This window comes from Verticillium dahliae, genomic scaffold (assembly GCF_000150675.1).
Source record: "Verticillium dahliae VdLs.17 supercont1.29 genomic scaffold, whole genome shotgun sequence".
Lineage (NCBI taxonomy): Eukaryota > Fungi > Ascomycota > Sordariomycetes > Glomerellales > Plectosphaerellaceae > Verticillium > Verticillium dahliae.
In genome coordinates, this window is record NW_009276919.1 from 655 (window position 1) to 25,500 (window position 24,846).

At 54.8% G+C, this 24,846-nt stretch overlaps 7 protein-coding genes across 7 annotated transcripts; 2 read left to right on the forward strand and 5 right to left on the reverse strand.

Moving 5' to 3' along the window:
* Positions 1-2,208: 2,208 nt before the first annotated feature.
* On the reverse strand, positions 2,209-3,337 carry VDAG_09834 (endoglucanase family 5 glycoside hydrolase; the record flags this gene model as incomplete). Its single annotated transcript, XM_009651179.1, has 4 exons — positions 2,209-2,674; positions 2,700-3,023; positions 3,083-3,207; positions 3,263-3,337. The coding sequence occupies 4 exons, from the start codon at positions 3,335-3,337 to the stop codon at positions 2,209-2,211; spliced, it is 990 nt and encodes a 329-aa protein (XP_009649474.1).
* A 966-nt stretch (positions 3,338-4,303) lies between these two features.
* On the forward strand, positions 4,304-5,286 carry VDAG_09835 (hexose transporter; the record flags this gene model as incomplete). The annotated part of the gene is made up of 7 exons (XM_009651180.1): positions 4,304-4,475; positions 4,535-4,568; positions 4,617-4,682; positions 4,790-4,896; positions 4,959-4,987; positions 5,050-5,077; positions 5,126-5,286. 7 exons carry the CDS (start codon positions 4,304-4,306, stop codon positions 5,284-5,286), a joined length of 597 nt encoding a protein of 198 aa, XP_009649475.1.
* A 932-nt stretch (positions 5,287-6,218) lies between these two features.
* VDAG_09836 (sodium transport ATPase) lies at positions 6,219-9,721 on the forward strand (the record flags this gene model as incomplete). The annotated part of the gene is made up of 3 exons (XM_009651181.1): positions 6,219-8,420; positions 8,478-8,564; positions 8,616-9,721. 3 exons carry the CDS (start codon positions 6,219-6,221, stop codon positions 9,543-9,545), a joined length of 3,219 nt encoding a protein of 1,072 aa, XP_009649476.1. The 3' UTR covers positions 9,546-9,721.
* A 187-nt stretch (positions 9,722-9,908) lies between these two features.
* VDAG_09837 (superoxide dismutase) lies at positions 9,909-10,870 on the reverse strand (the record flags this gene model as incomplete). The annotated part of the gene is made up of 2 exons (XM_009651182.1): positions 9,909-10,649; positions 10,778-10,870. 2 exons carry the CDS (start codon positions 10,868-10,870, stop codon positions 9,909-9,911), a joined length of 834 nt encoding a protein of 277 aa, XP_009649477.1.
* A 649-nt stretch (positions 10,871-11,519) lies between these two features.
* Positions 11,520-12,053, reverse strand: VDAG_09838 (uncharacterized protein; the record flags this gene model as incomplete). The annotated part of the gene is made up of 1 exon (XM_009651183.1): positions 11,520-12,053. One exon carries the CDS (start codon positions 12,051-12,053, stop codon positions 11,520-11,522), a length of 534 nt encoding a protein of 177 aa, XP_009649478.1.
* Positions 12,054-13,578: 1,525 nt separating this feature from the next.
* Positions 13,579-18,110, reverse strand: VDAG_09839 (anucleate primary sterigmata protein B; the record flags this gene model as incomplete). The annotated part of the gene is made up of 2 exons (XM_009651184.1): positions 13,579-14,763; positions 14,811-18,110. 2 exons carry the CDS (start codon positions 18,108-18,110, stop codon positions 13,579-13,581), a joined length of 4,485 nt encoding a protein of 1,494 aa, XP_009649479.1.
* An 864-nt stretch (positions 18,111-18,974) lies between these two features.
* VDAG_09840 (AhpC/TSA family protein) lies at positions 18,975-19,658 on the reverse strand (the record flags this gene model as incomplete). Its single annotated transcript, XM_009651185.1, has 3 exons — positions 18,975-19,169; positions 19,241-19,286; positions 19,345-19,658. The coding sequence occupies 3 exons, from the start codon at positions 19,656-19,658 to the stop codon at positions 18,975-18,977; spliced, it is 555 nt and encodes a 184-aa protein (XP_009649480.1).
* Positions 19,659-24,846: the final 5,188 nt, after the last annotated feature.

Sequence of the window (24,846 nt, forward strand, 5' to 3'; positions counted from 1 at the left end):
TTAATTAAATTAATAAGAAGAGGTTTAATAACTTCTTTTAATTTAATTCCTTAAAATAAGAAAAAAGATTTAATTTATATAATCTAAATCTTATATCTATTATTACCTTTAAGCTTCTAAAAGGATAGCTTAAAAGTACTTTTATTTATAATTATAGAGTATTAGAGAGGTATTATAATATAATAAAGTATAGTATATTAATAAAAATTATTTAAGAATAAGAAGAAATATTAAAATAAAAATTATATTAATAGAAAAAGGATCTTCTAATAATTCTTATATTTAAAAGGGAATTTTATAAATAAAAAGATAATAATATAAAAGGCTATTAAAATATAAATATAAATATAATTAAAAATTAAATTAATAATTACGATTATTTAATAAGGAGAAGAGCTATCGATATAAAAAGTATATTAGAAGATAGAGAATCTTCTAAAGATTAAGGATAAATTAATGAAAATTAAAATAACTTAATATATAATAATTAAGAAGAGGTTAAAGTTATTAAATAATTAAAGGATTATTATCTCGATTATTTATAATTCGATTTCGAAATAGATCGGAAATCCGGGCTTATAACCTTTTAATATAAATTATAATCGATATAAGAAATATTAAATAATAACTAAGGGTATAGCTTAATTATAGAATAAAGAGATAATAATAAGTAAAAGGAAAAAAGAAATAAAAAATAATTATATCTCTAAAAGGAGACGTTAAATCGAGAAATAAATCGAAGATTCTTATAACCTTTAATAAGAGCTATAAAATAATATATTTTTCGTTTAGGTTAAAGGTAAATAGGTCGAAGGGTAATTAGAAGAAAGTTATAATTAATTAAGAGAAATATTTAAATTAATCCTAATAGGAGTAAAGTATATCTTAGAAGGTATCCGTTCTTAATAATTAAGAACGTATAAATTAGATAAGAATTATTATATAAAAGGGATTTATAAGAATAATTAGAATTAAATAATTATTAAGATCTAAAAACCTAAAAAATAGGTCTAAGGGGTATCCTCTATATATAATAGATTAACCCTTAGTAGCTATACGTGGATAAGGCGCTTAGATTACCTCTAGACCTACGGGGAAGTAGAGTCGGATTTAAGCTCTAGCTAATAGGGTATAAGAGAACTTAAACGCTTATTACTATAGAACGGCTTTATAGAATATTATAAAAATTATACCGTTTTATAGCTACGAATTTTCTCTATTTTATAATATATATATCGTTATAGTTTAGCTTTTATTCAAGCTACTAGAGTAGTTATAAGACTCTAACCCTTATAACTCCTATAGAATATATTATAAAGATAATGAAATTCTTAATTTAAATAGTCTAAATATAATATAGCTATTTATAATATTACCTTTATTAAGAAAAAGTAAATATCGATTAAATAGGGATAATAGTTAATAAAGGAAATAAGAGTAATCTACTCTACTAAATAAACCTATAATATAAATTACCTCTATATAAAAATAAATATAAAAGGAAAATAAATAAATATATTATTAGATAATAGCATTTAAGGTAATTATATAAGCCTTAAATATATTAATAAGAATTATATTAATTAGAAATATAAAAAGGAACCTTATTAACTTAGTATAATAGAAGGATAAGCGGTCTTATATAGAGGAGGAATCGTAAATATAAAGACTATGCCCTTCTAAGGATTTATTTCTCGCTAATCTAGCTATATAACCTTTAATATTATTAATATAAGAGGAAAATAAATTATCCTAGGTATCCTATAGCTTAGAGAATAGAACCCTTAGATTAATTAAATAGCTAGCTATATTTAGTAGAGTACGTTAGCCCTTAAGGAACGATTTAGAGACGGTCTCTTAAACGACCTCTAATTAGCCCTTATAAATAAGGATAACTTAGAAGAGATAACCCTAAAAGAGCTTATAAAAGAATAATAAAATAGATTATAAAATATACTTAAAGAATACTAGAAGTACGAGAAAGTATTTAGGGAAGAAGTCGGCCAGCCTTCACGAGTATGCTGACCGCTCCTACAACACAATGGCTTCTTCACGATGGGGACTCGCTTCCAGAAAGATAGCGTGATAGTGCTTGCGTGGGTGCTACGTGTTGGTCTGGTTGTAGACAGTATTGAGTCGGTCCTGACACCGCATGCAAACAGCTTTCGTGTAAGATTCATTCATCTATGTATCATGCATAAACCCAGTTCACGCCGCCACTGGCACAGGCGTCACCTCTACCTTCTCAATTCTTTTCCTCTTCTCATCCGGCGCCAGCTCAAACACGCCCACCCCAGATATTGTCTCCTTGGCCTTTGTCCTCTCCTCCACCGACGGCTGAATCATTTTGCCCTCGAGCCTCTTGTCCGCCGACGTCATGGGAGCGTACAGCTTGAGCAATTCGTTGAGCCTCTTCTTCTGTAGGCAGTTCTCGATTTTCCAGCTCGCCGCCAGAGCATCGAGCTCCTCAAACGTCTTGTCCTTGAAGTAGTCGGCCCACTCCTGGACCATGTACTCTGCCATGGTGAGACCGCGAATGCCGCGGAACACGTGCATGTGCATGCGCCACTGCCAAGGGTACTTCTTGCTGTATTGCGCCGGCACGTTGTCCTCGAACCACTTGTGAAGGGGTCCAAAGAGGCCGTCCTGAAGGTGGGCGTCGTCATAGGCCCAGCTGTCCACGGCCAGGTCGCGTCCACTGCTCGTCAGCAGGCTCATTGAGAGAGTTGAAGCCGGCGACCCAGGGATTGCTCTTGTAGCGCGCAGCGATGACCTTCCACAAATTGATGACCCGGTCCTGGAAGTGCTTGTGGTCCCAGAAGGCTGCGTAGCCTGTCGGGCTGTCGCAGTGCCAGTCTTGATTCTGGCCTCCCTGGGCCGAGTGGAGGTCCAGAATTGTGTAGATGCCGTACTTGGCGCAAAGCTTAATGGCCCTGTCCGAGTGCTTGAAACCCTCCACTTTAATCACCACGGGGTTCATATCGTCCTCAGAATTGAGGTAATTGAAGGACAAGTGAAGGCAGCTGAAGCCGAGTAAAGAAAGGAATTCGGCGCCTTCTCGGTGAAGAAGTATTCGAGAAACTTGTCGAAGAAGAAGTCGTACTTCTCTTTGCCGAGAACCTTGAGGAGAGCAGCGCGGATCTGATTCTCCCGGCCAGGGAAGCCGTTGATGAAGTTCTCCATGAGCATCCAACCACCTAGCGTTGTCTGTGCCATTGACGTTAGCAGGAATTTGATGAGTAGCACCCAGAGCTGGACGCACTCCTCGCAGCAGCACGGTGTGGCCATTTGCGTCGACAATGTCCTTGCCGGGCGTTCTGAGGATGCTGGAAGCCATGTTGGAAGGCTTCTCAGAAGCAAGAGGAGGATAGTGAGCTAGAGAATGACAGCTTCCGCGAGAACTGTTGCTCCCTAAGGACCACAACGCTTGCCGATCCATCATCCGACAGCCGACGCGACTAGCAGCGCGTCTGGCCAAAAGAGCCCCAGAACGCCTTACGCTCCACAAGTATGAATCTTCGGGGATCCTCTTTGGGGAATCCTTGTGCTCTCCAGGTAAATATTTGTAATAGGGACAGTATCTGGGACGTTGAAACTGTGACCCAAGGCAACCCCTCGTGTTGTCGGGGCAAGTAAAGACGTCCCCCGAACCCCACGCGACCGCCGAGTCGGATAGTCAAGACACGCTAGGGGCAAGCTTTTAGATGCTCCGACAAGAATTCCCATGTGCATGGGCTGCTTCGGGGCTTCGTTTTGAATCCCGTGAACATCTGTGATTGACCGAGCCACCCTTTCAGGGAAGCCGAGAGGACAATCTCCTCAAGCCCGGGCCCGATCCTTGACTCAGTCGGCGCGGGCGGCGCCCGCCCGGTCTCCCATTCGCTCCCCGCTATGGACTTCTGGGACAAATCCATCACGTTGTGCGCGCGTGGAGTTTACTCCAGCTTCAGTCTCTTCTCCGCACTCCTCCATCTCTGGACCTCGTTTCCCCGGCCATGGTTCTGTCCTGGGCCCAGGTCCCATGATGACCTGTCACTGACCTTTAGCCGGAGACCCTCGACCTCAGCCCAGCGTTCGGAACTCCAAGTAAGCATCTGAACCGGGTCTTCTCCTGGTCTTAAAAGGAGAACTCGTCCCGGCTTCCTGGTCGTCTTGGGTCATCAGCCTACCCTCAAGTTGTCTCCTCACCTGCATTGCCAGACACCCTCTCCATACGCACGATAAACGCATTTCGACAGCGTCTGCCCGCTCCCAGGCATTCGACAACCCCCGAGGTGCTCAGCTCGGACTCATGAGCGCCATCATGTCCCTCGGCAGCATCTGCTTGACGCCCATCGCGCCTTGGGTCGCCGATAAGTACGGCAGGCGCATGGGTATTACTGTCGGTAAACTCATCATGATTATTGGTGCGATTCTGCAGTGCGAGAGTCACAACTTTGGCATGTTTTTCGGCAGTAGATTCGTGCTCGGATTTGGTTTGTCTTTTGCCACGACATCGGCGCCAGTCTCGTCAGCGAGCTGTCGCATCCGAAAGACCGCGTCACGGTGACGGCCATCTGCAATACTTGGTAAAGTCGTCTTGCCGTCTCGAAACATGCGCTGACGCGTTTCACTAGCGGGTTCGTTAGCAGCATCGCCGCGGCTTGGATCACCTACGGCACCCGCAACATTCAAAGCACTTGGTCTTGGCGCCTTATTCCCTCTTGCAAATGGCTCCAAGCATAATCCAGCTTTCGACCATCTGGTTCCTTCCCGAGTCACCGCGCTGGCTGATCTCATATGATCGTAGCGAGGAGGCCGCGAAGGCTCTCAAGCAATACCATGGCGAAGGCGGCGAGACGAAGCTCGTGCGACTGGAGTTTGAAGAGATCCGTGCTGCGATCGACCACGAGAAGCGTACGCGTCGACGTGCCTCCCAAACCATGCCTACAGAGATTCTTACTGACACTCAAGCTTAGGCTCGGGAACAACGACGTGGCCCTCGATGGTCAGAACCAAGGGCAACCGTTATCGCATGTTCCTCGTCGTCTGCATGGTTTCATGAGCCAGTGGTCGGGCAACGGTCTTGTGGCGTACTGTGAGTAGCTCGTTTCTCGGAAAAAGGCGGCATCGCTGACAGACACAGACCTGTCGCGCGTCATGGACACCGTCGGCATCACCGACAAGAACACCCAGGCTCTCGTCAACGGCCTCATCAACATTTGGAACTTTGGCCTGGCCCTGACGGCGAGGCGGCTGATATGCGCATGGACGAGGGTAAAGGTTGGAGGGTCTTGTGGATGTTGAGGAAACGGAAAATGTCCAACGAAAGGTGTAGGATGTTGGTGAATTGCTTGCGTACCTACCTAGGTACCTAGATCAGGTACCTTCAGAAAAGACTCGCACGATACTTCCAAGTGTCAAAGATTATGGTCCTTCCCGGGCCTTTCCCAAACGATTGTTCCGGGGAGAAGATGCCCTGTGGCGGTGCAGCCTCAGTGGCTGGACCCGCTAAACGCGAACGCAAGCAGTCGTTTCCGCCCTGAAAGCGCACTTTGACGACTTTGGTGTGCATGAATGAGCGAGGCTACGGCGTGGCCATTGGCGTAGACAAACCTGCCAAGCTCCATCCGGGAAGGCCGGTGCCAACCGAACCAAAGAAATCCCGAGAAAAAATCGTTCACGTACATGCCAAGTCTGTTTGCGAGAACTAGCCTACGTCGGCAAGTCGGTCAACAACTTACGCAGTCAAGCTTGCCAAGACAGCGTACCCAAGTGGGGGGGATTTGCCATAAGAGGCAGGCGAGATGCAGTCACGACTAAGGCGAGGCAGGCACCGCCAAGCAGGGTCTTTGCCTTTAAGCCGTTCAACGCCCCCAATTCGCATCACTGCACTTGCCTTTCTCCCTCTCCCACCATCCCTCTCTCACTCTCTCACTCTCTCACTATTGCCTCATCATCGGCTCATCGTTGTACCGCCGACACGCATCCCATTTGACCAACACCATCGCCAACCTATTCTGAAGTCGCCTCGCCATCAACCCCGCGCCTCTCGCCCTCCATCACCATCCTCCACCAGGTCTTGCCATCTACCCTGATGGAGTCCGCTCCCCGCTACACTGTCACCGTCTCCGTCGTCCGAGCCTTCTGCCTCGGCCGATTCTCCACAGAATCCCAATAACACAACCTAAAGGTCCAAGTGCACTGAGGAACGGAAAAGCACCCTCTCTCCTTTCGCCATGGCGAAATCCAACGAAAAGGGCCCGGACGACGGACACGTGAGCGGCCAGTCGAACCAACCACTAACCCTTCCCGCCCACAGCCTCTCCCTCCAGCAAGTCGTCGACGAGCTGAAGGCCAGCCAAGTCGATGGGCTGACCGCTGCCGATGCCGCATCGCGGCTGCAGACCTATGGCAAGAACGAGCTCGGCGAAGCCGAGAGCGTCTCGCCCGTCAAAATCATCATCGCCCAAGTCGCCAACGCCATGACCATGGTCCTGATCCTCGCCATGGCCGTCAGCTACGGCATTGGTTCCTACATCGAAGGCGCCGTCGTCACCTTTGTCATCCTGCTCAACGTCATTGTTGGTTTCTTCCAGGAGTACTCCGCTGAAAAGACGATGGACTCTCTTCGGTCTCTGAGCTCCCCCACAGCTCGTGCCATCCGTGACGGCGAATCGGTAGTCCTTCCCTCTGGGGATCTTGTGCCTGGCGATCTCGTTGAACTCAAGGTCGGCGACACGATCCCTGCCGATGTCAGAGTCTTTGAAGCCGTCAATTTCGAGACTGACGAAGCCCTTCTCACCGGTGAATCACTCCCCGTCCGCAAAAGCGAGACTGTCACGTTCCCTGAGAAGACGGGACCTGGTGACCGCCTCAACGTCGCTTACAGCTCGTCCAACGTGACCAAGGGCCGCGCCAAGGGCATCGTCTTCGCCACAGGAGTCTACACGGAGATTGGCGCCATTGCGTCGCAGCTTCGGAAGAAGGAGACTCGGCGTCGCCCCGTCAAGCGCAAGGCCGATGGCTCCGCGAGACCCCATCGCTATCTCGAGGCTTACACGTTGACCATGACGGATGCCATCGGCCGGTTCCTGGGTGTCAACGTCGGCACTCCGCTGCAGCAGAAGCTGTCGAAACTCGCCATGTTGCTGTTCGGCATAGCTATTGTCTGTGCCATTATCGTTTTGGCGGCCAACGAATTCTCGTCTGAGCAGGAGGTCATTATCTACGCTGTAGCTACCGGGTTGTCGATGATCCCCGCTAGTCTGGTAGTCGTGCTCACGATCACCATGGCGGCTGGCACAAAGCGTATGGTCAAACGCAACGTCATCGTCAGGAACCTCAAGAGTCTAGAGGCTCTGGGCGCTGTCACTGATATTTGCTCTGACAAGACTGGTACCTTGACGCAGGGCAAGATGGTGGCCCGCGGTGCATGGCTTCCTGGGAAGGGTACATACACCGTGGAGAACTCCACTGCGCCGTTTGATCCTACCGCAGGCGACATTCGGCATCACCCCGAATCGCCACGCCGCATCGACTTTAAATCGGGCGGCGATGCGTGTGGCACTATCGCCAAGCCCGAGGATATGGTAAAGGACAGCCAGAACAGCCTGGGCGACTTTTTGCAAGTCGCATCCCTTGCCAACCTCGCGACCGTCACGCAGAAGGAGGACCGATGGGATGCCCGCGGCGATCCTACTGAGATTGCGATTCAGGTCTTCAGCACACGCTTTGGCTGGAACCGCCACGAGCGAACAGCAGGAGAGAAGGCAGAGTGGCAAGATGTTGCCGAGCTGCCATTCGACTCTGACGTCAAGCGCATGTCGGTTGTGATGAAGCACAACGGAACCGGCCAGCTTCATGCCTACACCAAGGGCGCCGTGGAGCGTGTCATCCAAATCTGTACCAAGTATGCGCCGAGCGATGACGGACAACTCGTTCCTGTGACGGATGAGTTCCGCGAGGACATCTTGCGCAACATGGAGGTATTCGCTGGTTTGGGACTTCGCGTGCTGGCTCTGGCTAGCAAGCCTTTTGAATCGACGCTGCAAAAGGGTGACGACGTCGACCGGAAGCTCGTTGAGTGCGATCTTGTGTTTCGCGGTCTGATTGGTCTCTACGACCCGCCTCGTCCCGAGTCGGCCCCTGCTGTTCGACAATGCCACGAGGCTGGCATCTCGGTGCACATGCTCACAGGCGACCACCCGGAGACAGCCAAGGCCATTGCCATTGAGGTCGGTATCCTGCCCTCACGGATGGAGCGCATTGCACGGGACGTCGCTGCCGCCATGGTCATGACCGCCTCGCAGTTCGACGGCCTGTCTGATGAAGAAGTCGACAGGTTGCCGGTGTTGCCTCTGGTCGTGGCCAGATGCGCGCCCAGCACCAAGGTTCGCATGATTGAGGCTCTTCACAGACGTAAGAGATTCGTCGCCATGGTACGTCGGCCCATTGTCGTGTTTCGTACCTGATCGTTTGTTTCTAACCTGCATTAGACCGGTGACGGTGTCAACGACTCTCCCTCCCTGCGTCGCGCCGACGTAGGCATTGCTATGGGACAATCTGGATCTGATGTTGCCAAAGTAAGCAAAGTACCCCACGGCGTGTCTTCGACTTCTTTGCTGATCAGACAGGATGCGTCGGACATTGTCCTGACCGACGACAACTTTGCCTCGATTGTTGCGGCCATCGAAGAGGGCCGTCGTATCTTTGATAACATTCAGAAGTTTATCCTTCACGTTCTCTCGGAAAACGTGGCTCAAGCCGGCACTCTTCTAGTGGGTCTTGCCTTCAAGGATGGTCGTGGTCTGTCCGTGTTCCCCCTGGCTCCTGTACAGATCATCTGGATCATCATGGCAACCTCGGGCATGCCTGACATGGGTCTCGGTTTTGAGCGGGCTGTTCCCGACATTCTCCGTCGGCCACCGCAGTCGCTCAAGTCTGGTGTCTTCACAGCTGAGTTCCTCGCTGATATGGTCGTGTATGGCCTGTGGATCACTGCGCTTTGTCTCGCGAGTTTCTCCCTCGTCGTCTTTGGTTTCGGCAACGGCGACCTTGGTGAATACTGCAACGAAGACTATAGCGAGCGTTGTGACGTTGTGTTCCGTGCACGCGCGACGACGTTTGCTTGCTTGACTTGGTTCGCGCTGTTCCTGGCGTGGGAAATGATCGACATGCGTCGGTCATTCTTCCGCATGCAGCCTGGATCGAAGAAGTACTTCACACAGTGGATGCTTGACGTGTGGCGGAACCAGTTCTTGTTCTGGGCCATCATCTTGGGCTTCGTCACGCTATTCCCCCTGCTGTACATTCCCAAGCTGAACACGGTCATCTTCAAGCACTCGCCCATCTCCTGGGAATGGGGCATTGTGTTCATCGCTGCAGGGCTCTTCTTTGCCGGCGTCGAGACGTGGAAGTGGGGCAAGCGCGTGTACTTCCGCAGGCAGGACCGCAAGCGCCTCGGCCCGGCGTTCAAGGACATGGACATTGAACAGCGGGTGTTTGGCGAGTTCCTCGGTTCGGAGACGGACGAGGAGGCTGCCCAGGGAGGAAAGGCGCAGTAGGCGTATGGAAGCTGACGGACCACCAGATTGTCCTGTCTGTCGGCTGAAAAGTAAAATTGGTATTTGAGAGGCAGACGCAAGGCTTCAACACGAAGCGTCCTGTCGTGGCGGGTTATGCACTTGTTGCATTTGTTTTTATTTCACAGATATAAAATCCAAAAAGAAATTGTGCGTTTTAACAACTGAGACATGGCGTGAGTCAATGTTCTTCCACGTGGAGGTGCAAGGTTTACAGCATGTCTCGACGGCTCCTGGATGGAGAAGAATCATTGGGAATCACGACAAGCCGGAAAGCAGCAAGAACGAACATGCAAGAGGCATAGGCTGCCTACCGAATCCAACCAAACATGTACAAAAGCCGGGTCATGACGACTCGTCCACCTGGACGTACGCCAACAGTCCATCGAGCACATCATGGCGCGTCCCCGCATAGCGCACCTCGGCCTCAGTCCAGTTGATGACGCTCCACACGGCGTCGACGTACGCGGCCCGCGCATTCTTGTACTGCAGGTAGTACGCGTGCTCCCAGACGTCGACGCCAACAATGGGGGTCTCGCCGGGCGCGTTGGCGACGAGGTCTTGGTCGCGGGCCGTCACGATGCGCAGAACGCTGCCGCCGCCGCTGCCGCCGCTGACGTCCTGCTTGACGAGCCAGCCCCAGCCGCTGCCCTGGACGCCGACGAGGGCGCGCGAGAAGGCGTCGAGCATGGCGTCGAAGGAGCCCCAGGTGGCGACGACAGCGGCGGCGAGGCGCGGGGCGGCGGCCTCGGGGTGCTGGGCGTCGGGGCTCGCGGCCGGGGCGAGGTTGCGCCAGAAGAGGCTGTGGTTGATGTGGCCGCCGGCGTTGAAGCGCAGGGCCGGGTGCAGGGCGAGCTGGTCGGCGAGGGAGGAGGCGGCGGCGGCAGGGCCCCTCCCGGCGGCGGCGGCGGCGGCGTCGTACTTGGCGAGGGCGGCGTTGAGGTTCGTGACGTAGGCCTGGTGGTGCTTGGTGTGGTGGAGGGTCATGATCTCGGCCGAGATGGCGGGCTCGAGGGCGTCGTAGGCGTAGGGCAGCGGCGGCAGGGTGTAGCGCGGGGTGGCCAGCCTGGGCGGGTTGGGGTTTTGCTGGAGGAGTAAGCGAGTGATTGCGAGCAATTGCGAGCAATGGACTGTGAGCAAGTGATCGTGAAGCCCTCGCCTCGTGAGGAGGGCAATGAAGGCGAGTGAGTTGCTGGAACAGAGTAAGAACTCACCATCTCGGCGTACTGCACCTGCCCCCCGTCGGCCACATACGTCGTCCCGGCAGCAGGAGCACCGGGCGACAGCGAGGAAGCAACGTCTGACATGGCTCCTTACAATTGGGAAGTCTCAGTAACGTCAACACTATCGGGCAGCAATCCTCCACACACAACAAGCAGGTCACTTGGCAAGACCGTCAATGTCGAGTTCGTTATGTCTCGTCAAGAGCGACGGCGATGAATTGAATGTGGGGGGGGGCGTTGTCGCCGAGAGGCTTCGGCGGGGAACGGTGAAGAGACCGTGGCCTACTTCCTGTGGCTGTCGTGGCTGGTGTCTGCGACCGGCACCTGATTATGCTCCCTGTCGAACCGCCGGTGGCTCACCTGACGAAGAGCCTCAGTGCATCTGCCGGCAGCACGGGGGAGGCGTCGCGGGCCACAGGCAGTGGGCATGGAGTTCCGTAGCATCCGGACCCTGGACCAGATACGATCACGCCATCGCGCCAACGCACTACACCTCGTCGGATTCGACCGCCGGCCGTTCAACTTAATCTACAACTCTATCCCGACCTTTTGTCTTCTTCCTTTTGCATGTTTTGTTACACGGCGTGGCATGTGTGGCCTAGGCCAAGTTGTATCATGTGTTCATATTCATGCTGACTGGGAGCATTGTGCTCATAGGTATATCATGCTTTTTCTCCTCCTCCCTTTTATTCTCTCTCAAGAAACAACCCCCCCGCTGACGACGTCACAGGCCTCAAGCAAGGTATCGACCGATAAACGGCGTCAGGTAATCCATCTTGCCAATGGCGACGCCCTCCTTGCGCAGGATCGAGTAGAGCATGGCCGTGTGGAAGAAGACGTTGGGCACGACGTAGCCGGCGGCGTAGTCCTTGGCCTTGAGCTCGGCCGACTTGCCGGGCCCCATGCCAAAGGTGACGGTGGCGTCGGTGCGCTCCTCGACGGTGGCGCGGTCGGCGCCCTCGAGGGCGGCGGCGGCGGCGTCGAGGCGGGCGCGCACGTCGGCGAGCGTCCTGAGGCCCTCGGGCCACGACGTCGGCGCGGGCTCGACGTTGTGCAGGCGCGCGACGAGCTTCTGGGCCGTGTCGGTGATCATGTGCACCTGGAAGGTCAGGGGCAGCATGTCCGGGGCGAGGCGGGCGTCGAGGAGCTGGTCAATGGGCGTCGACGTGGCCGTCGCGTGGGCCTCGGCCTTGAGGATGAGGGCCTGGCAGGCGCGGACGGCGGCCAGGGCGTGCGTGACGCTGCCGTCGTAGAGAGTGTACGACATGGTTGCTGTGTGCGTGTGTGTGTGTGTGTGTGTGTTGGGGTTGAGGTGGGTGGTTGGGCGTTGGACTTGTCGTCGAGAGGATGGATTGTGCTAGCTGGCGCGAGGTCGAGGGGGTGTAGTCTGGCTGACTTGGGAAAGTCAGGGCCAGATAGGAGCAGGACTTCCCTTTCTTATGGCCTCGCTTCCTCGCTCCAACGCGCGCCAGCAAAGCGGTGAGCCCCTCCCCTTCCGTCCCATTGCCTCCCTCGCCTTGCCTCGCGTCGCTCGACACTTTCCCCTCCACCCTGTGCTGCCTTCTCTCCACCTCGCGCTTGACTAATGCATAGGCAGGAACCCGCCAGAGGCAAGAGACGCGGAACGAGGTACGAGGCAGGAGGCAGGAGGCACGAATGAGGGTTCCCCCGTCCCCGCAGGGCCCATCGCTCTTGCTCCATCGTAACGTTCCCGCTCGGCCGCTTCGCGATCCATCGAGAAGGGAAAAGAAAAAGAGACGACGAGGCAACGAGGTGTCACCGCTGACAAATGCCCCTTCTGACAAATGGCCCCGCCCCGCCCGACGCACCTCGTACGTAGGTACGTAGTACCCAGGTGCTACTTGGGGAAAGACGGGCCTCAGCTGCTGCCCTTTCGCCTGCTTGCCTGCTTGCCTGCCTGCCTGCCTGCGTCGAATCTGGAGAGGATGCGCATAGCGTATGCAGCCCAAACGTGCAGCATGACATTGACGAGCCTTTGCATCGTCTTCGTTCTCGTCATCGTCATCGTCGTCGTCGTCGTCGAAATCCTTCCGTCTGACGTTTGGGGAACGGACGATGGCCCAGACCAATCAATAGTGGGGGTAGAGCGGACAGGGGCCCTGCTCCTGAAGGTTGGTAGGGGGCCACACAGCAGAGCAGAGGCTGCTAGAGCCTTCTCTTCGCACGTCGCAGCGCGTACCCGCCTACATCTCCGCCGACGACGGCGGGCCAAGCTGTGTCGGACGAGGGGTTTTTCCTGTGCCAAAAGGATGCGGGACGTTACGATGCCGCTTGTCTTGGAAGATTGCCCAGGCACGACGTATGGTACGACCCTGAAAACGTGAGAAACGGACTCAGAGATTTGACCTCAATTGGTAAGCACCCAGGCACCGGACAGACCCCCTATGTTCTGTACCCTCTCAATGAGGCTTCACTGTCCACCTCATGACATGCCTCACAGCAACATCACAAGCCAAGGCGCACAGCATCAGTAGCAGCAACAGCAGGCCATCATATTCTCGCTACCCAAAACCGGACGATAGGCCTCTCCTGGCCAATGCCCCCCTAGTCAATGTGCAACGCCACCCTCCCAGGTTTCCTTTCCATTCGCGCGTAGCTCGTAGCTTGTGGCTCGTAGCCCGTATAGACAGACGCCAGCGCCCCTGGCGAACAAACAATCGAGAATGCTAAAGCGGAAGTAAAAAGAAAAAAAAAAGTGCCCGTTTGCCCACGTACCAAATGGTATCATACCTAGTCGTACAAGAAAACAGTTCGAGGCTGGTCATGATGCCTCACGTCTCGCGACCCCGTCGCATCCGCATCACCTCCCCTCGAAGATCGCGGTTCTCCGACTCGAGACCGCCGAGCCGCTGCCGTGCCGCTGTACGGTCGAGGTTTCGTCCTTCGCGCTCCGCCTTGAGCTTCATCTCGAGATCTCGCAGCCGCAGCATCCACGTCTTGTCCTCGGCGACACCGCTGCCGCCGTGACCCCGCTCTGCGAGCGCCGTCTCATACGGGTTCGTCTCCGCGCCGAGCGACACGCCACCACCGCCTCGTGAGCTGCCACCGCGCGAGCTGCTGGTCCGCGTTAGCGTCGACGACCGCTCGCTGTCGCGCCCCTTGCGGCTCTTCTTCTCGCGGTCTCGCGGGCCTGTGGGGATCGAAGGCGACGGGCTGCCGACGCCTTCCTCGCCCGCCGCCGAGTACGCTGCCCTCGATCGCACGTCGCTCGCTGTCCGCAGCGTCGCGTTCTCAATCTTGAGCTGCCGGTACGCCTCCTCCATGCGCACCATGCGTGAGTGTTCGCTCGAGTTGAGCGTGCCCGAGGCCACGCCGTTGCGCACAATCGACTCGAGCCGGTCCAGCTTCTTCGTCTTGGTGTCGAGATCGCCCTCGAGCGCCTGGTAATCCTTCCAGAGATCGCGCTCCATGTTCTTGATGCGCGACTGGAACCCTCCGACCATTGTCTCCATCGTCTTGACCGCTGCGAGCAGGTTCTTTGTGAACCCAGGCAGCATTGTCGCCACCGATTCGAGCGACGGTAGCGCCCGTCCGTTGATGAGGCTGTTGTTGTGCGCCCAGTCGGTGCCGCACAGCGACGAAAGCCGCGTCCACAGCACCAGCAGCAGGTTGTTGCGTTCCGTCAGCTGCTCCCTGAACGCAGCCTCGAGCTGCGTCATCTTCTTCTTGTCCATCGCCCGTCCTGCCTCGAGCTCTGTGATGCGTGAGTCTTGCGACGTCACCGTCCTCGACACGTGGCTGTGTGTCTTCTGGAACGTCTCAAACTGGTTGCGTGTCGTACGGTGGCCCTGCTGCTCCTTGTGCAGCAGCTCAGACAGCTTTCGCAGTTCCAAGCCGTGCGACTCGAGCAGTGCGTCCCGCTGCTTGATGATGCGGTCCTTCTCCACGAGTGACGCCTTCGTCGTATCGAGCTCGCGCACCGTGTTCTCGAGTTGCCGCTGTAGACTTGTAATGTTCTGTTTTGGTCAGCAAGGATCTTGACAGCAGCAGTTGCATGACATACCTTGAGCAGGCTGGAGCGTGTGCCGTTGAGGTCGCCCAGCGCCTCGCGCAGGTTATTCTCCAGCTCCATGAGCCGCTCCTTCCACTCGGTGGCCTCAACCTCACGCGAGTTGAGGTTCTTACGCAGCCGTCGCGCCTCATCCTTGGCCGTTGACATCTCGCGGTTGAGCTCGTTGACAAACTGCTGCACCTCTTCCTTCTCCTGGTTCGCCACCATCTCGCGTTGCCGCCTCTCCTCCTTGAGCCGCTGGTCGAGCTCACGGACGCGCTCGCGCTCCTCCTCGAGCATCGACTCGGCGTTCTCAATGGCCGCCTCGAGGTCGCCAATCTTGATCTTGTCGCCTTCCTGCTCCTCGCGGAGAAAGGCAATCTCGCTTTGGCTCGACTCTGCCTGGACGCCGAGCCGTTGCACCTTGTCGTTGGCCTCACGCAGCTTCGTCTCCAGATCCTCCGACTCCTTGTTAGCGTCCTGAAGGTCTTGTTCAAGCTGCTGGATGCGCTGGAACTTGTTCTCGTGCTCGTCCTCCAGCCGGACGATCGCCTCGCTCATATCCCGCATCTCTTTCTGGAGAGCCTCAAAGTTTTCAGACCGAATGCTGAGGTCTAACTGCAGTCGCTGCATCTCCTCTCCCTTTTGATCGGCTTCGTTCTCGAGCGCGTCAATCTCTTCTTGGGCTTCTTTCCGAAGTGCCTCAAACTCGGCTTCCATGTCCGCTTGTTCTCGGAGGGCTTCATCGCGCTCGGCCTGTAGTGCAACAAGATCCGCCATAGCTGCCTCCAGATCTTCTTGCAGAGCCGTCGCGGCCTCTTCAGCTTGCTGTTTGGCGTCGACTGCCGTTTCAAAGTCTTCCATGCAGCCGTCGAGCTCCCTCTGCAGTTCCTGGTTGTGCAATTTGACCTCGTTGATTCGATCGCGAGCTTCCGAGAGGTCGTTTTCGAGCTGCTCCCTCTCGGCCTCATCGGCTTCGGTGATTTGCGTCCTTGAAATGCTAGTGCGTGACATGGACCGGTGATGGCCGCCGGCCCGAGACGCTGACCGCTCAAGCAAGCTATCAACTGCTGAGAGGGCTGGTCCGCCGCGGCGTTGGGCGATTTTAAGGTCCTCGATTTCTTGGTACAAGCGCTCCTTCTCGCGATTCCTGGACGTGAGCATGGATGTCTGGGCGCCAACTTCGCGTCGCAATTCGGCATTTTCGTGTCGCAGCTGCTCGCTCTCACGACGCAACTCCTCAACCAATGTTGGCGCCGTGCTACTGAAACCACCATTGGTGTTCGAGTCCAAATTGCCCGAGAGACCGGATATCGGACGACTCGGGGATACTTGTCGGTTCTTCTTCGTAATGTTGTAGATGTTTGTCGTATGATGCAGACCGCCACCACTCCCTCCATGAGAAGAAGTCATCTCCTGCTTCAGGCGGAAGATTTCATCGCGCATGCGTTTGTTGTCCTCGTCGGCCTGCTCTCGCCGGGCGGTCTCCTGCTCCAGCAAGTCCTTCCAGACATCGGCCTCCTCCTGTCGGCCGAGATTCTCGCCAGTGCGTTCCCCAAGCGATTTGACCACCTCAGTCAACTTGCGCTTCTCCGCCTCTTTAGATATGCTGTCGTTTTTGAGTCGCTCAATCTCCGTGACGTACTCCTCAACACGCTCGCGCAAGTAGATGAGCTCCTCTTCACGTTCGTTCGCCTCGTGGTCAAAAAAGTGGGCAGTCTGATCGTTGGATGACGCGCCGCTCCGCGCCGTACTCGGACGGTCTTCGTCTTCCTTGAGCTTCTTCTCTAGCTCTCTGACGCGTCTCCGAAGCGCTTTATTGTCCCGCGTGACGACGGCAAGACTCGTCTTGAGCTCGACATTCTCAGAGATCATCTCCTTAACACCCTCTTCAGAAAGCTTGTCAAGACGGTCACTGAGAAACATGACCTTGAGCTTGAGATCAAAGTTCTCCTTCGACAGACGTTCAATAGTGCTGCTCTGTTCCTTGAGCGTCAGGTTCTTCCCTGAGCGGCCGGAACCCACGAGCGTCATGTCGGAGGGTTTTCGTGGAGTGGTGAGCCCGCTTTTACTTCGGTACTCCTTGGCCAGAGACTCAGGCACATGGACGTTCCTAACGTGACGTGCAATGACGGTGTCGGTCGGCGCCGAAAGATTTTCCTTAGAAGGCTTTGGCGTCTTCAAGAGATCCTCATTGAGGGGCCTGTTGTGTGGGGATCGCTCGACCTCCTCCAGCGTCTCCAAAGGCGTCGCGCCAGGCTCCGGAGTGTCGTTTATGCCCATGCCTGAGACCATGCTTCCCATGCTCACGGTGCGCGAGAGTATGTTGCTCATGGTACGAGGCATGATGGGCCCAGTAGCACCGCCCGATTGTAGAGCATAGTCTATTTCAAGCCCCACCGTGCCTTCACTGTCGAGATCGTCGTGGGACTCGGGGTTCGTGACGAATGAGGATGTCGAGGAACGCTGGCTTGTGCCGCGGCTGCGAAGGTACTTGGGCCGCTTCCCGTATCGAAGTGTATGCCCTGGGGTGCTGCCGACATCTACGGAGCCCCTATCCGTGCTCTGTTCGCCTGAGGCGTCAGACTGGGACATGGAAAGGTCAGCGCCGGACTGGTCATCGTCGGTCGCATCAGCGCTGTGGGCGACGTTGGCAGAGGTCTGGCGTCGAGGGTCATCGCTGAGGCTCGAGAGTGCGCGGGACACGGTCCGCCGGGCTGCTGCGGCTGTCGGGGAGGAAGAGAGAGTTTCGAGTGAAGAGGTCGTGTTGCTGACATCGGCAGTGTGGACGCTGTCGGATCGCAATTGGGGCAGTTCGTTATCGGACCGGCCGCCGTCGGTGTGAGCTCTTGGGGCGAAGGGTCGATTTGTTGGTGATTTGGTTCGGCCGGAAGAGGCACCGTCAAATAGATAGGTGTCGTCAGCGCCTGTGGTTGTTACAGTCGGGAGAGGCGATAGGCGCGACATGAAGCTCGACTCGACATCCTGAAGATGGGCTCGGACGGCAGTTTCGGCATGATCGTCGCCGTGGCGGGTGTCGTCAAAGGTAGCACCCTCAACAAAGCTGACCTCGGGGGCATTGTTTGGGGGCGGCAGCGAGGGGTAGTCGTTCCGTCGGAGGGGTGTCACATTGCCTGACCGCCCAGGAATATCATCGTCTGTCTTATCGTTCCCGCCTTTTACTGGCGATACGGTCGAGTCGTCGAAATCAGCGGGGCCGAGGAATGAGGAGGAACCACCGACGCGGTGGGCTGTTGAGGGGCGCGACTCGGAGTCGCGACTCGCAGGTCTAGAGTTTTCGTCGGCGTCCATCGAGGCCTCCAGCTGTGATGGTCGTCGTCGAGTGAGTGATGGCTGTGGATGGGATGCATTCGGCCGTGGCCTGGCCTGGTCTGGGGCGCGCAGAGTTTGCCGTGATGTGTGCGTCGGTATGTATGGTGTTGCGGACAGCAAAGAAAGAAGCTGACCACCTAGGTTGCAACTGCTGTGACTTGGGGCTACCAGGGGGGGGCAGCGTCGGCGTGGACGATGCGCGGGATGCAACCTTCAAGCCTACAATGACGCGCTCGGTCCTTCCCAATGCGCTGAGATGGAAGGAGCTGACCCCTGGCCTTCAGTGGATGACAGCACATGACAGCGCCTCGGCGCTGAAGTTTCAGTGTCTCTACAGTGGGCAGCCTAGTACCTCGTGGCTCTGCGACCCCTGACGTTGCTATGACAGCAAGCGCGATGGGTGGCCGCGACACACTCTCATTGGGCGGGCAGGCAGGTCGCCGCTTCCGGCGGGGGTCCAGCTGCGGGGCAGGCACCACGACCAGACCGAGCTGGGCGGAAAGAAGGAAGGGCAGTCATTGCTTCTGCTGCCTCAGACTCTGCATTGAGCGCCTCGTCTGCTTCGAGCCCCAATTGCATCAAGGACTTGACCATAGGTAGGTAGGCGGCGCCTGAAGGTAGTACCTTAGGTAGGTAGGTAAAACCAGGTATGAGCGAGTGTATGCAGCTCATCAACCACACAGTCCCAGGTATGGAAACCGTCCGCTGCCAAGCAGGATCATGGGTTGATACGCTCAGTTGCTGACGTGCCTACCATTTTCGTCTATTCATACAGCTCCAGCATATCCCAGGCAGGCCATTCTTCGAGCGCTGCTCGCTCTGACACTGCCCACCTTCATCTGCTTAGCCAAGCACCTTGTCAGCCATCGAGACGGCCGTGCCCGTGTTGTCAGGCTCAACGTGAGCCGACTTGACCGTGCCGTTCTCAACGACCAGCGCGTAACGCTTGCTGCGGATGCCGCCGAAGATGGCCGAGCCATCCCAGCCAAGGTCCAGCGCCTTGGTGAACTCGGCCGTTGGGTCGCCGAGGAATCGAATCTGGGCTCGTCAGCTATGCGTCCTTCCTATTGACCAAAAGGCAGATAAGTCTCTGAGGAGGGGAAACTCACTCCCGTCTGCTGTGCCGGGTCCATCTGGTCGGCCCACGCCTTCATGCTTCTCAAGGTCAGCTGCCAATCAATTCCGTTTCGCGGCGGGGAGAGCAAGCACCCACACAAAGGGGTCGTTGACCGAGACAACGAACACCGAGCCCGCTTCCTTGAGCTTGGGGTGGTTAATGTACGAGGGCACATGGCTCGCCGAGCAAGTGCCCGAGAAGGCAGCGGGCACGCCAATGATCAGGCCATTGGCCGACTTGAACTCGTCGGCAAGGTTGACCTTGTTGGCGGGCGAGTCCTCGACAAGAACATTGAGGTCGGGAATCTCATCGCCCACACGGACGAAGGCCCGGGGGGTCGAGTGAAATGCACGCGCCGCGATGGCGGGGCGGGCAAAGGCGGCTCTTCTAGTGACAGCACGGAAAGCCATTTTTCTGATTGGTAGTGGGCCGAGCTATGGCTGGATGATGAGTCGTTATTTGATGGGGGATGAAGGTAATTGAGGAGGGGTTGGAAGTTGATGAGGCTCTGACGATGTCTGAAGCAATGAGGAGCTTGGAGCTTGAGCTTGAGCCACGTCGCTTAAGGTAAGGTAGCTAGTGCTAATGACTGACATGACATCACCTGTCGACCAGCTGTGACCAGTTGTCGCTCACCTTTCTGAAAGCTGCGGCCAAGCTGGCCGATTCACAGTGTTTGACCTCATGATTTACATGTAGTAGCCATCGCGAGGTCCGGCTTTGTAAGATGCATCAGTTCTTATATGACACGTCCTAGAATGTGTGGACCTTCGCTACCTCAAATCAAAAGTGACGTCCACTGTGGCAGGCTCGTCGGATCACACGCATGGTTTGAAGCTTGTTTAACAGATAGAGAGCTTGTGTTTCAAAAGTCGCACGATTGTGAAAACTATAGAAGCACTTCGACTTCGGACTGAATAATCTCCCCGCGCAGCTCGTAATAACGTCCCGAAAGCATAATCCAGGGCTAGGTAGTTTATCCCTTAGTTAAAGCGAATGATTGCTGCCTGACCATCAACCAGTTGTAGCGCGAGAACCTGTCTTCCATTTGATATGATCTGGCGTAACACATTGAACATACCGACGATGCTCAGATAATTTGATGAGCCCATATGTGCTGTGCTGATGGTTGACTATCCGCCGATCTGATTCGAGGAGACACAGGAATCCTTGTTCGATGTAATATCTTCGCAGACATCCAATTTAAAGTGTGTAATACGGCTTAGCTGATGCGAAACTAGACGCCTGCGTTGTGATGGCGAAAATCAGGAACAAAACTCCTCTCCTGCGGAAGGAGATGAAAACTCTGTGAAGATGGAAACCCTGTCCTCAGCACGCGAGAGGCCACCCAAGTACCAGGTGTCGATGGCTTTGTGGTACTTGAGGGCACCAAACGACCGACCCCCGCTCGGTGTGCTTTCATGATGGACAGGCTTGGTAGACTGTCGCGATGCCCTCCTTGAATTGCGCACCGGCGGTCAACTAGACCGGTGGGAATCCTCAACGCTTACGAGCATTGAGCATATAATGTGGGTAACCTTGGCAGCTCGACAACAGCTGGGTGGTCTTGAAAGACAAGTTTTACCGACACCTCGCAGCCTCGGACTGATCACGACGAGAATCAAGTGCCCTCGTTGCAAAAGTTTCCAGGCGATCACTCACCGACCACCCGCGATCGCTGGCACGGGATCAACCTGGTGAACCCCGGCAGTCGGCCCGTCGCGTTTCGTTTCAGTGGCGAGAATGCTCTCTGGACCCTGAAAAAGGAATGTGCTGACTGACGCCTTACGCTGGGTGCCCACATTTGAAGAGTCGAGCGATGACCTCGAGCGTCGAGGCTTGAATCTCTCGGCCACAAGGGGGCAGGCAACTCCTTGTTGTCATCTTTGAACCAGGCTGCTTTATTTAACGGTCATATGATCTTGTCAAGTGCAATGGCGCCTGACGCGATGTTTCGCAGATGTGCAAGATGGACACAAGGACCTGTCTCATATCGGCGAGCCTCCCTAATCGACGATGAATCGTGGAAGCCCCGCCGAGTGCCCCGGTCGTGCTCGATTCTGCAGGTCGACTGACCCAACCAAGCGAGATTTCGTTCACATTGAAATTCCAGAGCAACGCCTTTTCTGCCATCCCACTGTCAAGTGTGCCATGAACATGTGCGCCTGGAATCTGAGCTCAGCCACCCTCGCCGCTGCAGCCAAGTTCGGGTAATGCCCTGAACCGCTCGACTCAGATGTTTCAAGTGGACGCTTTAGGAGAGGCGCCAACCAACAAGAAAGGGAACGCCCTTGGTTGCCCAAATCGAGCAAGTGTATCAATAGGCACAAAGCGCACAGATCGCGTTGGTGGAGCCGATCATCAGAGCGCGAGCCACGACGGCGTATTCAAATTTGGATGCGCAGGGAGCATCATTGTGACGAGTGGTGGCACGACGGTCTCGCAAGTCAGTTTGATGCCATTCAGCCAACAGTTAGATATATAGCTGTGAATGGAATTATACCGATGCCAGGGGTCCAGCATTCGACAAAAACGTGCTGCAGTGAAAAGGGTATTGAATTAGCATCCCCACAAAGCTGCGGGGCCGACTAACTGGGGCCGAGGAGTCCGTCTGCCGAAGCGCGAGCTGCAGGTACAAAAAGTTCGTCTGGCATACATAGTACATCCCCACCGACGGCGTCCTTAACCATGCAGCTGGCAGGCACGAACCCGCGACTTGGCTTGAACTGTGGCGATTCAGCCGTGATGAAGGCACGCCCACAAGTCGAGCGCGGCGTCGAGCTAGGAACGGAGGTGTGTGATGGATTCTCACGATCATTGTCATGGCCAGGCCTGAGCCGTCCGAGATGTTTCTCACTGGAGCTGGAATATGTTGGCCAAGCTAGGTATTCCGCTTTTTCGGTGCTCGGTGATGCGGCTGCAAAGGCTTGCGCGCGCGAGAAGCCGACGAATCGTGTTTGGCGCTGTTTACAACGACGGCTGATGATCGCCAATCGGCCGCTCCGAGGGACGTTAACACCAAAGGGGTGGAGAGGCAACATCTGAAAGAGCCGTCGCCGTGGCTAGCGCGAATATTCATCCAATGGGCGCCTGAAGGAGGAACATTACCGAAGCTTCAACATCGTCGAAGGTCGTCTACTAGAGCAAGGCTCAAGCGAGTTTGATGTGGCGGAATAGAGACCGCACTGATGATGGCAGACCCGATAACGTGGTGCGAGAGGCCATCCTTGCAGGGCTGACTGATCCCTCTGGCTGCTAAGTGTGACGCCACGCGTGATGAGAGTCACCGAGGTTACCATGACTCTTGCATCGGTTCAATGGTTCGGACAAGGATCGAGCTTCGCGACGACAGTTTCGGAAAAGGCGTCCTCTCCGAGTATTCTCCCTGTTGAGCCAGGACAGAACATGGCACGGCAAAAGAGAGCTTGTGGACGTGTTGGCGCTCTTGTTCCGGTTGAACCGACCCAATCCCAGTTAGGTCATCCTTTGCGACCGCGGCTGAGAGGGGTGACAACGAATACATGGGACGTGACTGACATGGATATGAGGACCGGACGAGGACTGGCTCCAGTGCTCCGCCTGCCCAGAGAAGAGATCAAAGAAACAGGTTCTCAAAATGCTTGGAGGAGATCCTAGCGTTATTGGCTTTGGCAACAGGGGTCCAGACCTCACATACATGTACCTACCTACCGACGGGTGTGATATGTCAGCTTGAGGAAGATCGTCGAGATGAGATAGCGGCAGCCACGGAGGCAGGTTACACACAATCCATCATCACAAGGGCGAAGTCGTAAGACGATAGCAGAGCCTGATGATGCTTGTCTGTTTCAAGCCCGTCAGCCGTCATGCGCGGCTGGTGTGCATGAAAAGGCTCTATGCAAGGTATGGTCCCATCACACTGGAGACTGTGCGATGCAGTCAGCGACTAGACGGAGCCTAACAGTCGGGTCGACGGGGTCGAATGAAGCTCCTCGAGTCTCAAGTTTTTGCTGTCTGTATGGAACCACCGTACGACTCATGGACAGGCCGGATACGTACGCAAAGGGTCTTCATGTCGGCGGCGACCCCTTCAATGCGCTCTGTTATCGGATTCCGGTGACGACGTACATGTCAAGACAAGCACGACAAAGACACACACATACATGTACACACACACCAGAACCAGTGGCACCTTGAAGACAGGCGACAGGCTGGTAGTGTGAGGGGTCAGATACGGTGGTACTACCCTCAGGTACGTGACCTGGGAGGTGTGGTTCACTGTCGACCACTCAGAGCGCGTGACGATCCCCCTCTTGGAATCTCACACGGCATGTGTCGACCCCCTGCAGCGTCCTCAAACATATATTCGTGGTGTCTGGTTATCCAGCTTGATTCGCCGTGACCAGGCTGTCGTCAGTAGCCCGTGTTCGGTCAAGGGTTCGGACAAAGACGGCTGAGGACCAAAACAGCAACAGACACAAAATGGACAAGGTGTGCATGGATGATGGCCCGAGCTGCCACGATGGATGGCGACAAAATGTTTGCTGGAGGAGGGTAAAAGGACCAAGACAGGGAACAGGTCGAGGACGAGAGTCGGGCCAGAGACACGAGAGACAAGCTGAGTGGGGACGAAGGGAGCAAGGACCTGTCCAGTTCAGGTACAGAGCCCGCACAGGCCAGGCACCAAAGACATTTAGCCAGTCAGAGCAGCTGCCCAACCCCCAGTCCCCACCCTTTTAGACCGTTCAGGGTGCAACGCCCCTCTAATCCCAAATTGTGCAACAGCGGACCTGCCCATCCCCCCTCCTAGCCCCTGCCTCATGCTGCCCAAGCCGTCCGTCGCCAGGCGGTACTTGCCATTCATCTGGCGCTGGCAGGGGAAGAGCGAGTCCCTTACATGTACCTATCTTTTGCGCTCTGTGCTCCGTGCACTGTACCTTTCTCTCGGCGCTGCACCTGCTTGCATCTATCTGCTTGTGCCTGCGGAATCCCCCCCCGCCTCACTGTGCATCGGATGCCTCCTCCCTTTTCCTCCTATCCACCGCTCATCCACTACCACGCACCCGCCATCATCTCGCGCCTGTAGTCCCTCCTCTTCCTCCACCAGCGGCCTGTGACCGTGACCTTATCCATCTTTCACCTTTCCTTGTACGCACTTTACGACCCTGGCCCGCCCATCGTCTGCTGCACAGCACCACCTGCAAGCCCCCCCCTCTCATGCTTCTTGCACTTCTTGCCCTCACGCCGACTTGTGCTGTCAAGGTTCCCCTCCTTGATAACCATAATTCCTCATCCGACCACCAACTCCCATCTTCCAATCTTGTCTCCGGTCCAGAGACGACACGACATTCAGCCATATCGAGCCGTACTCTGGAATTGCATGTCCGACGCTTCATTCGACTGCACGAACACAGCCTGGACACTTTGTCGCCAATTCCCCGCCGCCAAACAGGACAGGCTATCCACGTTGGCAGAGCACAGTCACTTGTCCTCAAACCTTCAGCGAACACCCCGGCCATAGCCCTCAAGGCTCGTAGTCGACGACCCAATTTCGTCGAATTTCCGACTCCTAATTGAAAGAAGCTGACCAGTATCCCGTCGAAATCGGCATCGACGCCC